We start from the raw sequence: 18,159 nt of genomic DNA, 5'->3' as shown, positions 1-18,159 counted from the left end.
TGACTCGCGAGAAGCGAAATATAACAACTAATATAGAACATAGAGAGTCGATGATTTCTTTCATATACCCGATATTATCGACAATTCACACGAACATTCTGTAGTCTTGATAAGACGGAAGTGTTTGTGTTTCGATAAGCAAGAGATACCAAAAACACGAGATACCATCAACCAAACATGATATAAATTTAATCCAAATCTACTCTTAACATATCTCATCTTATTCCATTCAATATGAAATTATTTTATATCACCACCCGTATGATATAAACTAATCTAGAAACAATAACCCCAAAATTATAATCTCGGAATAATTTACTCTATATGCATAGTATAAAAGCAGGGGCGAGGCTAGGTTTAGATTGATGGTGTTCTAACACCCGATAAATTTGACGCGAAATAGATATAAAAATTGATGTAAAATGAAAAAGTACCTTCAAAATTAAAAAGATAGTTGAATCTTTAATTTTCATGCGAAATCTTAAAACTTCGAACATCACTATATGTATTTCAACCCGCTGAACATCCACAACATTTAAATTCTGAATCCGCCACAGTATATAAGTGATGTAAATCACCTATTATTGCTACTACTATTAAATTAAATAGTGTTTAGTTTTTTCAAAAAGGCAAAAAGAAAAATGGAAAGGTGAGGTGTGACAATCAAATCCAGCACATGCAAACAAAGAGTATATAGTCAGCAATCAACAAACAACTAGCCCATCATCAATGTGGGTTGTGATGCAGTAGAGTGGATCAGGCTGCTCCATTTTTAATCAAAGATTAGGGTTCGATTCTATGGATATGGAGAAAATTTTGTTGGGAGCTCTGCTTTCTTAATGAGCTCTGCAACGCGTGTTCCGAATTAATCGGGATTTTAATGCGAATACCAAACACCGAATGGAAAACCAAAAAAGAAACTAGCCCATCATCATTCAACCAATCAATAAAATCATATCTTAAATCTCAACAACTTTTACTATTAATATCATTCTCACTTTCCTTCTCACTTTCCTCTTCAATTTTCTTCTTATATATCAACACAAAATTCATTTCTCCTTCAATTTTTTTCTTATATATCACAACAAAAAACATTTCTTTTAGTACACTAATTTCAAGTTTTAGCTATGGGTGGTGATCATGATCATAAAGAAAAGGTAATGTTTGCTTTTCCAATTACCTTTATCATGTGTTTGTTCTTCTCATTTTAACAAGTTAATAAGTAAATGTTATGTTATGTTATTCACTTTCTAGTCTGCTTAGAAAAAAATATTCTTACTTATATTTGATAAAATTGTTGTGTTTCGGATATTTTAAGGGCGAAATTGTTGTGTTTCGGATAGTTTAAGGGCAAAACTGTTGTGTTTCGGATAGTTTAAGGGCAAAACTGTTGTGTTTCCGATAGTTTAAGGGCAAAATTGTAGTGTTTCCGATAGTTTAAGGGAAAAATTGTTGTGTTTCCGATAGTTTTAAGGGAAAAATTGTTATGTTTCCGATAGTTTTCGTATAGTTTAAGGGCAATTTTTTATGTTACGTTATTTTCTTTATAGTCTGTTTAGAAAAAACTATTCTTACTTATATTTGATAAAATTGTTTTGTTTCGGATAGTTTAAGGGCAAAATCGGTCATTTTTCCTTATTCGAAAGTAACTATTAGGTGGGAGTGGAACGTAGAAGGTATTTTTGAGCTATTTAACTAATGACTAGATTTGAGACGATGGCAAAATTGTTCGATTTTGAATAGTTTAAGAATATTTTAGCCATATTTGCTACTTCCACGAGTGCGCCAACTTGATATTTTGACATTATTGCCACAAAGAAGAGCTTTTGGATTTTTAAGAGAAAATGGGATCAGAAATTAATAACTTTAAAACTTTCTATTTTGAATTTACAAATATTTATGATTTGTTTGAAATCACAATATTTTAAAATTTTGTGTCTAGTCAAACAACATCAGATAAGTTCGAACTGAGATGATAACACAGTAACTTTACATTTTTTTTCCTTTTTGTATTTCATAATAGACCACTATAATGGTGCTCAAGGTTGATCTTCAATGTCCCTGCTGCTACAAGAAGGCCAAGAAAATTCTATCCAAAATGCCACGTAAGCAACGTTAATTTCCCGTGTTATTTTCAAGATTATAATTGCATATAGATATCTTTTAGGTGACGTGACAGTACAAATTTATATATTTTTTTTTTGTGTATTTGACGTTAAGTGATTTGAATTGTAGAGGTTCGAGATCAGTTGTATGATGAGAAGGCGAATACTATCACCATCGTTGTAGTGTGTTGTAGTCCTGAAAGGATTCGCGATAAATTGTGTTGTAAAGGAGGAAAAACGATCCAGAGCATTGAGATCAAAGCGCTCGGGAAACCAAAAGGGCCCGAAAAGCCCGAGAAACCCAAAGGGCCCGAAAAGCCCAAAGAGCCCGAGAAGAAAACCAAGACTGTCACTTTTGAGCAACCTAAGGAGCCTGAAAAGTCCAAGGACAAAAAGGAGCCCGAGAAGCCCAAAGGACAAGAAAAGCCGACAATAATTGATAAGCCCAAGGACGGTCCAATAGCTGCATTGGTGGCAACACCGTGGATATCAGAGCCAATGATGATGATGCCGCCGGTCCAAGGATACCCGCAAGCAGCACCTGGATGCGGTTGCGGGCAATGTTATTATACTGGTGGCCCGTGTTATAATCAGTATTACGGAACACCGGTACCGCCACAGCACGCCCCATATTACGGTAACTATTCGTACGGGTATGGGTCGGGCCCCGGCCCATCAAGCTATGGAAAGAGTTGTTACGTGAACAATGACTACTTCAATGATGAAAATTCTCAAGGATGCACAATTATGTAATGTTGGCCCAATCATTGTGGGCCACTATATGGGCCTACCTTGCACTTCTTTATTGGGATTCTAAAAGTGTCCATAACAAAGTTTTGGGCCCCATTTGATGTCTATTTTCTGTATTATTATTGTAAGGTATACAAGGTATACAGTTTTATATTAAAGAAAAAAGTGCATAAAGAGAATAATAAGTAGGTGAGAAGATGTATGGTGAACTGTCCTGTCATATTATATAGTAATTTTTGATTATACAATTTGATTAATGATTAATAAAAGTACTTCTTTAATCATTGCCCTTTTTAAAATATTACTTTTTGCTATAGTATATATCTTTGATTAATTATTTCTTTATTTTTCACTTTGTTTTGTTTCCCCCTACATGCATGTATATGTGTTGTTTCTACATTATTTTGTCTTTATATTATTACTGCATATTTCTTTTCATACTTGATTTTATTATCTTTAGCCGAGTCAAGAATCTAGAAACAATATTTCTATCTTTACAAGATAGAGGCAGGGTTGCGTATGCACTATCTTCCTACTATTATCTCTAATTTCGTCTCCGCCTTTGTAGCGGCTATTCTTTCTCTTAAGAAAGGTACAACGTTAATATTTTTTAGTCAGACTTCAACGTGAATATCAGCATCGTATCGAAGAAAAAAAAGTTGTCCCCAAATTTTGGCACCAATATTGACTTGACCTTAGGACTTTGATGTTCTCATTAGGTACAATATTCAGAGAATATTCAGGCCTCTTGACTTTGGTATAGCTAATTATTTAGTATAATAATATACATATAATACTACTTCCTACTTAGCAAAAAGTCAATATAACTCAATATATTTGATACACACTTTAAATACAATGTTAAATTTATATTTGCTAATATTTTAATAAATATTAGTTCAATATATTTAACATTTAAAACCTTAAAACTTACGCGTTAAATTAAATCTTGTATCCGTCACAGCCAGTGGCATAGCCACATGTATTCGAGGAACACCCTTCATCAAAAAATTATATGAAGTATATAAGTCAAAAATTATTTTTCATACGTATGTATATATTATATGTTGAACACCTTTTTACTGAAATGCACCTTGATGAGCCTTTTATTGCATTTCCATATAATAATATACTTTAAAATATGCATGGTTGCATAATTTTATTAACTTAAATTTGCTTTTGCTAGAAAAAGAAAAAGAGGTGCCTTGCACGTTTGAATATTATATATATTTATCATTATGGCACTACTATAAATATATATATAGATGGTCCTTGTTATAATAATAACTCCTTTAACTCTTTCAATATCTCATCCACCTAGTGTTGTGTTGTTCAGGTTGAATTTCAAAGATCCGCTCGCTGTCAAAACGCATCAAGATTTCAAAGATCTTGCTGCCAAAAAGCATCTAAATTTCAAAGATCTCGCTCGCTGCCTAAACACATCTGAATTTCAAAGATCTCGCTCGCTGTCAAAACGCATCTGAATTTCAAGGATCTCGCTCGCTATCTAAACGCATCTGAATTTCAAAGATCTCGGTCGCTGGCTAAAGCATCTGAATTTCAAAGATCTCGCTCACTGTCAAAACGGATTTGAATTTCAAAGATCTCGCTCGCTGTCTAAACGCATATGAATTTCAAAGATCTCGCTCACTTTCAAAACGCATGCGATAATGGGAAATTGTGTTGATACATTGATACTATCTCCAACTCAAGAGTTAAATGATTTAGACAATGATCATGAACAAGTGATGAATTATTATGTTGTTCAACAATGTCATTCACCTAGATGTGCATCTAATGATAACAATAATGATAGTTGCAAGAGTATTCAAAGAATCAAGATTGTGATATCAAAGCAACAATTGGAGGTTCTTGTGAATAATGTAAAAGAGATACATAGAGTAAGAGAATCTTGTAAAAAATGGAAGCCTTCTTTAGCTACGATTTACGAGTCGTAACAACAACAACAACAATTACGTCTCAGTCCCAAGTATCTTCGAGTTGTAAAGTTTTCTTTTGCTTTTTTGCTTAAATAATACTTAAGGGAATGTGTATCGTTATGTATTTATAGGAGTGTAGAAATATGTATGATCGAATTTTGATTGGACCAGGTGTCCATTCTGGTACGCTGTGCACCTGCACAGTTGTTGCACTAGCGGACAAAACTGTGCAGAGTGTGACAGCTATGCTTTGGCAAAGTAAGCAACGGACCTAGTCCTCTGAGTATCGTCTTGTCATCATCAAAACATGAGACAACAAAAATGCTCTCTACCAGGAATGTCTTCATTTCCAAGGGTCGAATTCAAGACTTCTGGTTAAAGGGGAGGGATCTCGTCCAGACCATCACGTATCTTGGTGATATGAACATGTTGGAATGCTCAAATCACCGATATATCTGGGGTTGTCTAGACACATATTTGACCGTTGTCAAACTTAAAAGGGCAGCCTGGTGCACTAAAGCTACCGCTATGCGTGGTGTCTGGGAAAGGGCCCCTCCACAAGGGTGTATTGTACGCAGTCTTACCTTGCATTTCTTCCAGAGTCTATTTCCAAGTCTAGAACCCATGACCTTCTGGTCACATGGCAGCAACTTGAACCGTACCCGTGACCTCCTGATCACATGGCAGCAACTTTACCAGCTACTTGAACCGTTGTCAACCTTATTTTTCCATATTCACTTGCTTGAAGGGGAGCCTTGGAGTAACCGGTAAAGTTGTTGTCATGTGACCAGGAGGTCACGGGTTCAAGCCTTAGAAACAATCCCTATTGCCGAAATGTAAGGTGAGACTGCATATAATAGATCCTTCTTGTCGGACCCTTCCTCGGACCCTGCGCATAGCAGGAGCTTAGTGCACCGGACGCATTAGCAAAAAAAACTCAAAACTTCCAATTATACCAAAAGAATTACATTCAAGTTGTGATAGAATTAGTCACTCACTTTTACACAATACAAATAAAATTGAATCTTTATTCATTTGATCAATCACTATTCACTCTTTGTATATATACAAGAAATTCAAGAAACAGACTGATGCAAACCAAGATAGTAGCTCCACTTTTTCTGCCAAACATCATGATTCACCAGACCTCGCGCATAGTGGGAGCTTAGTGCACCAGGCGTGCTGGATTTTTCATTACATGAATCTTCAACATGTTCTCATTGCCCTAATTCAAGTATAGATACCATATTTAATACTAGTATGATCCAATGATGGTGTTCAAAAAAAGCTATGTTGCTCCGATCCTTCCAAAATGTTGCCGAAATGCAAAGTATGTGGAGGATCTGAGACACATCCGGTGGCATTTTTGGAAGATCCGAGCAACATAGCGAAAAGGAAAAATGAAAGTAGAATGATAGAATATACATGCTGACCTTGTTTCTTCACTTTTCGTTTTCTTGCTTCAACTTCTATAGCTTTCGACAGCATCTCAATCTTCTTCATTAGCATCTGTAAACGACAAATAGATTGAAAACGCGTGTGTAAGGACGACTTAAAGATGAAAAAAAAAACCAAGAGAAGTATTTTTTATGGTAATACTTCACCTTAATTTCTTCATCTTTAGTATTCAAAGCAAACTCTTTTGTCTCACAAAGTTTCCTTAAACAGATAACTTCTTTCTGTAGCCTGTCATATAAAAAACCAGATACTATATCATCGTTATCGCTCTGGATGCATTCATTAGTCTTATTTTCGTCCTGATCACCTCCTCGGTTCTTGATCTTATCCGCGTCAATGATTTCTTTGCTGTTTATATCCACGATAGAGTTCTCCTTCATTTCTTCATTTTCCTTTCCAACACTGCCGATGCTCTTATTTCGAGAAGTCCATAAACTCTTTTTCACTAAGTTATTTCCAAGATAGTGTTTAGTCTTTTGAGGTTTTGTCGATTTGTTTGGATTGGCAGAGACGTTGAACGCTTGCTTCAGGCCTTCTTCGAGTGTTTTGAGTCTCAGTTTTAGCTTATCCTATAGCAAAATTTTTACCGAATGAGAAGAAAGCACGTTAAGTTAGTTTCAAGAATCGCGTAATGCATATATGAAAAATGAAAAGCTCACCTTGAGTTGTGCTTCTGCCTTGGCCGTTCTCTCTGATATGCTTAACTTGTTTCGCAGTCGTTGCATCTCCGCCTATAACACATAGGTAAAAAGGATCTCGATAAGTCTAACTGATAAGTTACAAAGAACGACTTATTTCGTAGGCGTCTGGACATAGACTTGGTTGAAATTTGGACAAAAAGAGTTTTTGAACATGAATTTCACTTGAAAAAATTCTCTGTCCAAACGGCTCTTTAAGCCGCGCAATGTTTTGCTTTAGTTACCTGCAACAACTTTCTTTCTTCTAGCCATTGTTTTACGGGCATAACTTTGTCTTTCTCATCTTTCCACTCGTTTGCCACGACAGTTGCTACTCGGTTTGCTGAAACCTTAACTCTTGCTAGTTCCCTTTCCAATGTCCTCTTTTCCTCCTACAAGATTTCGAAAAACCTCAGGCCTTATGATCTACAACATATTCATACGTCGAGTAGCATTTATGAATCTTCATGTTTCTTACTTGCAATTCAGAAACTTGTCGTTTGTAATCTCGAAGTGTATTAGCTGCAGCTCCTCCAGCAAGAATTGCCTCCTCAAGTTCTCTAATAGTTTGGCTAAGCTTTTCCACCTCAAGAATCTTTTGACGGTTCGCCTTATCAAGTATTTTGTTTTCCTCCTGCATTGAGAGGAATAACATTAGTCGGAATTTTCACTAGGGAGTCCACCGTGTACTATATATACGTAAGAAATAATTTTGACCTTGTATATACAGTGTAATTTTCCGGTGTTGCATACAGTACCTGGAAGATTTCGATCTGTCTTCTAAGCTCAAAGTTCTGATTCTGAATCTCTTCGACGATTAGTGCCCTTTCAAGAGCACTTTTTAAAATCCTTTCTGCTTCAACCAACGCGGCTTCTTTAGACCTCGTGTGTCTTTCCAATGACCTTGTATCCTCCTGTAATGCAGCGATCTAAAGAATTCGACAAAGAGAACAAGTTAATGCATGCCAAAGCGCGCTCGTAATGAGTTTTATCATTTTGAAGTACCTCATTCTTGTGCATCTTAATCTCCGCCTCGAGTGGAGCAATAATGGACTCGAGAGGAGGAGCATCATCGTCTTTCTGATCTGCGTATACTCTTCTTAGAGTTGCTTCAGCAGCATATTGTGCAGCCAATGCTTCTTTCTTCTCGTTGACCAGTCGTTTCATATCAAGATTCTGCAGTTTGTCGCCGTTGCCAGTAATTTATGCACCCTTTTTTCATAGCATTACCATTTACACGAACGATGAAAAATGACATACCTTTTGTTCAAGAAGATTTTCGACTATTTTCAGCTTTCCCTCCAATCGTTGAAATTCATTTCCGAGCTGTGAGAAATAGGAATTGGATTATCAATACGATATAGTAGCAGTTAACGTATAACAAGCAAATGTATGCGAAATAGCAAATCCAAATACTCGTTTTTTCTGAGAGTACCTCTTCAAGAGCCTTGTCTTTGAGGACTTCAGTTGCTTTCAGCGCTTTAATTTCACTTAGCGCTGCTCCAAGTTCTCGATCTTTCTCTGATGAAATTCAATAGCTAAATTCCGCTCTTATATCCATACACAGTATGTTATAGGCAGGTGTATGTAGACAATAACAACAACTACGCCTCAGTTCAAACAAGTTGAGGTCGACTATATGTATCCCTACTTCTTCATTTAAGCTCATGTCATATCGTTCATCATACCTAATCGCTATTGTCTTGCCCTGCTGACTGAAAATACCACTAACCTATGTTGCTCGGACTCTTCTGAAATATCATGGGGGTGCATGTCGATTCCTCAAAAAGTGATGCGTTTTTTGAGGATCCACAACATTTTTCCATATATTTAAATTTGAAAGCTATTGGAAAACAGAATGATGTAAAGCTTGTCTTTTAACAAACAAATAAAATTCATCAATTAAACATGTTAGTCGAAAGAAAAGGCAGCCGGTCCACTAAGCTCCAGCTATGTGTGGGGTCTACACAAGGGCCGGACCACATTAAGTCTATGTATGACCTCCTGATCAGACGACAACAACTTTTTTACAGTTGTGCCAAGGCTCGGCTTCATAGGAAGCATGAAAGAGAGCCTTGACGTAAAGGTAAAAGTTATCGCTATGTGATAAGGAGGTCACATGTTCAAGCCGCGAAAAACACCTCTGGTGAAAAATACAAGGTAAAATTGCATACACAAGACTCAATATGGTCTGGCCCATTACCAGACCCTCACCTAGCGGAAGCTTAGCGCACTGGAATACATGCATCAGCTAGCTAGCTTAGCAACAAAATCAAGAAACACAACGGAAAAGTGAAAACTAGAAGTATTGTTTTAAGAGAAAATGCTCTATTTCCACCTTGAACTATACGCGAAAAGGCTGAGACACACCCGAACTTTAGGAGGGTCCTATTACCCCTGGACAAATTAAAACCATATTTTTGACAACCTTAGTGCCTACGTGATACATACGTTGCACACACGTGTGCCTACATGGACTAATTAAAACCGTATTTTTGACAACCTTAGTGCCTACGTGGCACAATACACTGAAGGATCCATGTAGGCACACGTGTGTGCAACGCATGTGTCACGTACGCATTAAGGTTGTCAAAAATACAATTTTAATTAGTCCAGGGGTAATAGGACTCTTCTAAAGTTCCGGTGTGTCTCAACCTTTTCGCGTATAGTTCAAGGTGGTAATAGAGTATTTTTCCTTTTTCAATATGAATACACCATCCAGCAAACATGACAATCAAGAAGCACAATACAACAACATACCCAGTGTATTCCCACCTAGTGGGGTCTGAGAACGGTAAAATGTACGCAGTCTATACCACTACCTCTTAAAAAAATAGAGAGGCTGTTTCTAATAGGACCCCCGGCTCAAGACGAAAAGACAGTAAACAAAGTTGTAATAAAACATGAAACAAGATGAAATAACAGAAAACTAAACGTAGTTTTTTAATATGAATATACCATCTAGCTAACATGACAATCAAGAAGCCCAATACACAGCAACATACCCAGTGTATTCCCACCTAGTCGGGTCTGGTGAGGGTAAAACGTACGCAATCCATACGAGTACCTCTTAAGAAGTAGAGAGGCTGTTTTCGATAGGACCCCGGCTCAAGACAAAAAGACAGTAAACAAAGTCGTAATAAAATATGAAACAAGATGAAATAACAAAAAACTAAAAGTAGTTTTTTTAACCTTTGAGTTGGTTCTGCAAATGATTGAGTTCCAATATAACAGGATCAGAATGAACATGAAAAAGTTCCTCAGTACAAACTTCATAAAAACTTGACATTTCTTTGACTTCAAACTATTGTGCAAATATTTGAAACATAAAAGGTACTAAGAAAGAAATAAGATGCTTATATGACTTTGTAATTATAGCTATTTGAAGTGTCCATTACTTATATAAAGAAAAGAAATTGAGTTGAATTAAGAAAATGAACTTCCCTTCATGTGAAGCAAACCTTAGAAAATAACAAATCAAAACCAACTTAGTTATTTTAAACTAAAGTTAGCCTCGTCGTAACTGGTAAAGTTGTTGTCATGTGATATGGAGCTCACGCAGTGGTGGTGTCAATCGCCAGATTGACACCAAGGGGGTTCAAAAGTGAACATACGAATTAATCGAAGGGGGTTCGATATTTACTATATATACATAAAAAATAATTTTAATCATGTATATATATTACAATTTTCCGTCGAAGCTAAGCCCCTACCTTTTATGTAGCTCCGCAACTGAGCTCACGGGTACGAGCTATGGAAACAATCTTTTGCAGAAATACAGATAAAGTTGCGTACAAAAGAACTCCTGTGTCTTGGCTCTTTTTCAGACTCTGTGCATAACGAGAGCTTGAGTATGGTGAATTTTTTATTTTTAAAGTCTACTACTTATATAATATTTCAATTGCACATTCTTTTTCCTAGTTTAACTACTCAACTTTGAAAAAGATAGTAATGATTATATGGAACAATATCTATATATAATATTAGCTGTAACATATTCTTGAAATTTGTCTTTTGTGGAATAAAAATTATAAAGAGACAATTAAAAAATGGTTTAGAAAAAATATTATAACAAAAAAAAAAATTGTGAATTTATTAATTAAAATTTAAATAAGACAAAATGCTAGGGAATAAAGGCTAAGTTGTCCTACACTTATCTGGACTTTGCCCAAAGGGGTGTTAGGTAATCAAGTTTTATTTTTGTTAAAATAAAAAAAAAAAAAGAACTTTCATTTTCTATTTTGTACTCTTTTTTCCTTTAATGGAAAGAGATTTTCTTTTCTTTTTTTGCGTGTGTGTTTAATTATCTGATATTCAAAATTTACTGAGTTGATTTATTTAAATTTGTATCGCGAAAAATTCATTTAATTAGAAAACACTCTTTACCAGAAGTTTCTTCATTTACGGAGCTTAAATTCACCATCTAATAGTCGAAAGTCAAAACTCACAGATTCGACTAATTCAATTTTTTACGTCGAAGGGCTCATTTAAAGAGGAAACACTCTTTACCGTAAACGTCTTCATGCCAAGGACTCAACCACACTGACTCGACTAGTTCATATTCACGCCGCTTAAAGTTCACTTAAGGGAGAACACTCGTCAACAAGACATGTTTTTATTTTTGAGGCTCGAAACCACTATCTGATACCCGTAACCCGCTGGCCTGACTAATTCGTGTCAAGTAGGGCCCGTTTAAGGGGTGATGCTTTCACCATGCAAAAATTTCTCCATTCTTGAAGCTCAAACTCGATCAAAACCTCTAGTTAAAAACGAAGAAATCTCATCCGTCCCACCACATTATTACGTAGTAGGAAGTGGCGGAGCCGGCCACATGTAATTGAGGGATGTCGACCGACGCCCTTTCGTCGGAAATTACACTATGTAGCTAGGTAATGTATATATATACATATTTATTACACATTGACATTGTTTAACTTCTTCGTGAATTTACTTCTTTATATTCTGACACATTTAGTAAAAATTCTGACTCCGTCACTGCTGGTAGGACAAAAAGATAAAGATGTACAACTTTAATTAGCTATAAGAATAACTATGGGAATTGATGTGATATTTTCCAAACATAATCTTTAGATTAAGAAGAAAATTAAATTGCTTGAGCGTTAATCACTCCTTAAAATCTTGAAATCATTGACAAAATTCAAAGAAAATGAGATGTTGATAACAAATAATTAAAAAAAAGGAATTAAAATTAAGTTTGCTTTAAAGTAAATAAACAAACTTTGTTGCCTTTAAGTATGAAAGACTAAAATATAAATGAAGATAAGAGCAAAAAAAAATTAAAAAAAATTAATCATATACTAATACTTCTATAGTTTGATAGAATATATAAAGGTTTTTGATAGTTGGATGACACTTGGCTAATGGAATTATTCAAGTTGTAAATGATCAAATGTGTTGGTGAGGAAAAAAAGAAAAAAAATATATATATCCGATGTAATCCTACAAGTAAAATTTGGTAAAATATACTTATATTTCATTCCTAACTCATGGAGATAGAATAATTGTTTTCGAAACAAAAAATAATCCCTGGCCCAAGAAGTTCTTCTTTAGACAATTTAATCATGAAATTAATGACTAAAACGAGCTATGAATTTATTGTCAAATTTAAAATTTATAAATTTTAAATTTCGATTACGTCTCTAAATTAAACGAAGACATATGTCATAGTTTGGTGTAAACACGAAGTGTGTATATATATATATATATGTTTACCTAAAAAAAATAATGTGATCCTAATGTTCAAAACAATTATTGATTCAAATACTTAATATGACAAAAAAAAAAAAAAGAATAATAATAAGATTAAAAATATTCAACAATGTCCTGATTGGCAAATGAGTTTTCTTTTGTAAATTAATTACTTAATGAAATCACAATATTTTATTGTTCTAATAGTGACATGATCACCGATATGAGTTGTGGTGCAGTGGTGTAACTGGTCCATCCTTAATCGAAAGTCTAGAGTTTGAGCTCTCTGTATGGAGAATATCTTGTTGGAGGCGCTACTCCCGAAATGGGTCATGCAGTACACAATCCGAATTAGTCAGAGCTCCAGCCACACCCTTAACCGAAAATCTCGAGTTCGAGCCCTCGGTATGGAGAAAATCTTATTGGAAGCGCCACTTTCGAAATGGGCCATGCAGTGCATAATCCAAATTAGTTAGAGCTCCAGTCACACCCTTAACCGAAAATCTCGAGTTCGAGCCCTTGGTATGAAGAAAATCTTGTAGGAGGCGCCACTCTTGAAATGGGTCATGCAATGCACAATCTGAATTGGTTAGAGCTCCAGTCACATCTTTAACCGAAAATCTCGAGTTTGAGCTCTCGGTATGGAGAAAATCTTGTTGGGGGCGCCACTCTCGAAATGGGTCATGCAGTGCATAATCCAAATTAATCAGAGCTCCAGTCACACCCTTAACCGAAAATCTTGAGTTCGAGCCCTCGGTATGGAGAAAATCTTGTAGGAGGCGCTACTCCCGAAATGGGCCATGCAATGCACAATCCGAATTGGTCAGAGCTCCAATCACATCTTTAACCGAAAATCTCGAGTTCGAGCCCTCTGTATGGAGAAAATCTTGTTGGGGGGCCCACTCTCGAAATGGGCCATGCAGTGCATAATCCAAATTAGTTAGATCTCCAGTCACACCCTTAACCGAAAATCTCGAGTTCGAGCCCTCGATATGGAGAAAATCTTGTAGGAACCGCTACTCTCGAAATGAGTCATGGAGTGTACAATTCGAATAGTCAGAACTCCAATACGCAGAGGAAAAAAAAAAAGTTAACATGCTCAAATTAGTGGGATTTCTTTTTTACATTTAATGAAATGAAATTCCCAGTGGGGTTTAAGCTAAGCTGTAAAGTTTCTATAATTTCTATTTAATATAATATCTTTTGATAATTACCTTTAAGTAGGTAAATTATGATAAAGAATTTGTTCTAATCTTTATTTTTCTAATAATTTCTTCCTTCTTTTCCTTATCCTGTTTTTCTCTTTTTGTTTTTTAATTACTTATTTTTCACTCCATTATTGATGCCTTAAGTACTTTTTTTTTCTTGTTTAATTAGGAGTCAATTATACTAATTAACCCCCGTGGACATATAAATTAATTAAATGCTTACGTCATAAATTCCGACAATTTAGAGTTTAATTACAGAAAATCTCAATATTTTGCATAATTACTGCAAATCTCGATTTTGGATCTGTCGAGATACATAACTAGCTTCCGATACATAATTACCTCCCGATATATCCAACAAAAATATATTTTTCCCTTTGTAGATTAGCTTTCGATACGTATTTTTCGACTTTGGATCCGTCGAGATACGTAATTAGCTAGCTCCTTCCGATACATCCAACGAAGATACATAATTAGTTGAAATTTTTGCAATTACTTTATCAGAGTGAAAATTTATGTAAATATGGTAAGTCAAGGTGTATGTTTATGTTATTTTTGGAGTTAATTATGAAAGAACGAAAGTTTGATGCCTATAAGTTATGATGAAGGGCAGACTAATGAGGACGGGTCATAGAGAAGAACGAACAAACTTATCGGTAAAACAACTTTCAAAGAAGGGGTGCACGTGATATTTTGGAAAAATCTCACATCGACTTAAAATTTAAGAATAAAATGAGAAGTTTAAATTACATTATTTTCAAATTTTAAAAAGAATCATTATTTTAGAATTTATCACAAAAGATATATAATTATATAAAACAACACAAGAGCTAATATATCCTATTTATCTCACTATTCATTTGCAAAGAAAAAATATATCTTAAAATGCTTTAAATATCTCACCAAAGTTCATGCGGTTTGAGCTCAAAGTTCATGTGATTTGACTCACAAAAAGTGTAAAATGACAAATAAAAACAAACTGACGGAATACGAATTAGGAGTGGGCATTTGATCGGTTCTATCTCAAGAAATTCTATTTGAGTTTTTGTTTGGTTCGACTTTTCGATTTTCGGATATTATCATATTTGACCTATAACAAACCACTAACAAATGAGGTACTTGGTAATAATTATTTTCATTATTCTTTTGTTGATAATTAATATAATTGAATATATGCACTAATGACATTATGTCAAAGGGTTAAATCTTTATCAATGGACTAACAACACAACATTATTAATGACAATATCTTTGTAGTAGGTAATGATGTTTATATATGCTTTAAATATCTCACCAAAACCTCCAAATTAAGATTAATTAGTTTTGCAAATGTAGTTATCACTTTCTTTCTTTATTACTCCCCTATTTCTATTTAGTTGGCATGTATACTAAAATTATTTGTTCCAAAATAGTTGTCAATTGAAAAAATCAAGAAATAATTAATTAAGTATTTTTTTTAATTTTATAAGAGACACATAAATAAATAAAGAATAAAGAAATTAATAAAAGATATATTAGTCAAATTATATTTCTATTTAATGTTTTTCTAAAGGTTGTTCAAAACCTTATCCTGCCAACTAAAAAGAAACGGAGGGAGTATCGTTTTATTTTTTCCTATTATTGTTTTTCCTCTAATAATACATTTTTGGAGTTAATGAAAAAAAAAAAAACTCCTAAAACATCATTTCTTTTGAAATGGAGAAAGTATAAAAATTTTACGATAATTGATTTGCAATTTAAAAATCCGCATAAGTATTATTAATATATGTATAAGTTATGAGATATTTTATGTATTATTTTATGTAGAATAAGAGATGAAATAACTAATATATAAATTCTCTTATAACTAATTCATGTATTATTAATATCTATTATAACTCTAACCAGCTACAAAACGAACCCTTTTTAAGTTATTCATGCCTTCCTAGAGTCCACAATTTCAATGTAATATATTTATTGAAAAGAAATTAGGACAAAGGACATATGTTGATCTTTAACATTCCTTAACAATAATTAGTAACATAAATATAACAGGCATAGTAGTTCGAAAAATATCTGTACTTTATGTAAATTTGCAGTTGTGCTTATTGAACTTTGCGGTGGTCCTATGACCCCTTTATACTTTTTTTTCCATATTTAAATGATATATATCTGCCCACTCGGACCACTTATTCAGTCACCCAAAGAGCGGTGATTCATACGCGATCTTTAAACAAATAATTATTTCTCTTAATTTTGACTTTTACTATTCAAAACTCCACCATGATAATATCTCAAGGTTATATAATTAGGAGTTAAAACATAATTAAGAGGAATAATTATTTGTTGAAAGGTCGCGTATGAATTACCGCCCTTTGGGTGACTGAATAAGTGGTCCAAGTGGGCAGATATATGCCATTTAAATACGAAAAAAAAGTCTAGAGGTGTCATATGACTCCCGCAAAGTTCAATATACGTAACTGCAAATTTAGACAAAATACAGATATTTTTCGCCCCTTTTTTCCAATATAATATTGGAAGCCTAGGTTAAGAGGTTTCTCATTCTCACAAATATTTTAATCTTAGCATGTCCCTCAGAATGAAGAAATCTAAGGTAACTAGAAACACAATTCTTTTAAAAAGAAAATACACTCTGGTGCACAAAGCATTCTGTATTAGTAGAATTGTCTATCCTAATACAAGTATTAGTGATTGTTTTTCGGGATTTTATGGTTATAATTAGGGGTGTGCAAAAACTGAACTGACCGATAAATCGAACCGATAAAAATATTATTGGGTTATTGGGTTAACGATTTTTTAATGATTTTATAAAAAAATTATTGGGTTATTATATATATATATATGACTTATTAAATATTTCTCTTTAATTTGTACAAATTAACAAACCTATTATTTCAATTATACAAACTCTTAATTTCTCCTAACAACATTTAGTTCAAACTTGATCTTCTTGTAAATTAAAACACATCATATAGGATTTTTGGTTGCAACTAAGATTCGATTTTTTTTCATGTTAGTTACTACTATTTCTATTTCATAAGAATTTTCTTATTGGTTAAACCGAAAACCGAACCATTAAGGACTAAAAACCGATAAACCGAAAACCGATAAAAATATCTTATTGGTTTGGTTATTGGTTTAGCATATTTAAAAACCGAAAATCGATAAACCGAACCGATAGTATATATGTAAAACCGAACCGAACCGACCGATGCATAGCCCTGGTTGTAACCTTTGACCTATAGGTCACACAAATACACAATCCATTTAGATAAAACTGATATGCAAAGGTATCAAAGATTAGGATTGCTTGTGAAACAATTTGGACACAACAAAATCTTGTAACTTTGAACAAAGAATCTTTACCACAAACACAAAGACCTCCCATGTTCTTTCACAATGAAACACATTGTGTTTGACTAAAATCTCTAAACCAACTTCAATATGGAAATCTTTGCCAAGATTTTGCAATTCAAGAATCACATTATCACATTGATTTACATATCAATTTTCATGACTTTTTTCTTTGTGTTAGCACCTAATATATTGTCTTATTTCTGGCCTCTTTTCCTATCTACATCTCTACTATTGATCACAATTCTTGCCTTCAACAATGTACCACCATTAGCTGTTGAAATGTCCAATGTAAAACAAAGTGAAGGATCAGTACTTGATTTTCTTGTAGGGCACCAACCCCAGCACCAGCAACTAGAAGAGCTCTGATACTTGATCGGTCACGCGGTTCTCAGAGGCGGAGCTAGAGTTCTAGTTATGGCCTTAAGGGTTCGACAGAATCCAGTAGCTTAGGCCGAAGCTATAGGCCGAAGCTATGTATTTATGTTAATAAATCCACTCAAAATGTATAAATAGTTTATCAAAGACTCCAAGAAGCGCGTTTCCTAAAAATTCTGGATCCGCCTCTGCTTCTGGTGACAAGTGTATAGTAAATGATTGATAAATGTACCTACTTGTGATGTTTAAAGAGATTTTCAAGGGCGGAGTCAGAGTTCTACTTACAGCTTATGTTAATAAATCCACCTAAAACGTATAAATAGTTTATCAAAAACTCCAAGAAGCGCGTTTCCTAAAAATCCTGGATCCGCCTCTGCTTCTGGTGGCAAGTATATAGTAAATGATTGATGAATGTACCTTCTTGTGGTGTTTAAAGAGATTCTCAAGGGCGGAGTCAGAGTTCTACTTACGACTTATGTTAATAAATCCACTTAAAACGTATAAATAGTTTATGAAAGAATCCAATAAGCAATGCTCCTAAAAATTCTAGCTCCGTCTCTGCTTCTGGTGGGCAAGTTTA

General features: G+C 34.3%; 2 protein-coding genes across 3 annotated transcripts; one reads left to right on the top strand and one right to left on the bottom strand.

Moving 5' to 3' along the window:
* On the top strand, nt 1–3,139 carry LOC107870119 (protein PYRICULARIA ORYZAE RESISTANCE 21). The gene is made up of 3 exons (XM_016716541.2): nt 1–1,157; nt 2,024–2,105; nt 2,236–3,139. The coding sequence occupies exons 1-3, from the start codon at nt 1,128–1,130 to the stop codon at nt 2,856–2,858; spliced, it is 735 nt and encodes a 244-aa protein (XP_016572027.2). The 5' UTR covers nt 1–1,127; the 3' UTR covers nt 2,859–3,139.
* A 2,656-nt stretch (nt 3,140–5,795) lies between these two features.
* Nucleotides 5,796–10,774, bottom strand: LOC107870118 (microtubule-associated protein 70-5). 2 transcript variants are annotated; one of them, XM_047412399.1, is made up of 11 exons: nt 10,644–10,774; nt 8,366–8,451; nt 8,191–8,256; nt 7,936–8,106; nt 7,689–7,859; nt 7,409–7,564; nt 7,176–7,322; nt 6,913–6,984; nt 6,400–6,822; nt 6,229–6,304; nt 5,796–6,020 (listed from the first exon to the last, which is right to left on the bottom strand). In XM_047412399.1, exons 4-11 carry the CDS (start codon nt 8,095–8,097, stop codon nt 6,013–6,015), a joined length of 1,215 nt encoding a protein of 404 aa, XP_047268355.1. In that variant the 5' UTR covers nt 8,098–8,106; nt 8,191–8,256; nt 8,366–8,451; nt 10,644–10,774; the 3' UTR covers nt 5,796–6,012. The 2 variants fall into 2 exon arrangements, with proteins under 2 accessions (XP_047268355.1, XP_016572026.2); XM_016716540.2 differs by lacking the exon at nt 10,644–10,774 and adding an exon at nt 10,123–10,369.
* Nucleotides 10,775–18,159: the final 7,385 nt, after the last annotated feature.

This window comes from Capsicum annuum, chromosome 5 (assembly GCF_002878395.1).
Source record: "Capsicum annuum cultivar UCD-10X-F1 chromosome 5, UCD10Xv1.1, whole genome shotgun sequence".
Classification (NCBI taxonomy): domain Eukaryota; kingdom Viridiplantae; phylum Streptophyta; class Magnoliopsida; order Solanales; family Solanaceae; genus Capsicum; species Capsicum annuum.
The sequence above is the reverse complement of the archived record's forward strand: the minus strand, read 5'-3'. Positions and strand labels throughout refer to the sequence as shown.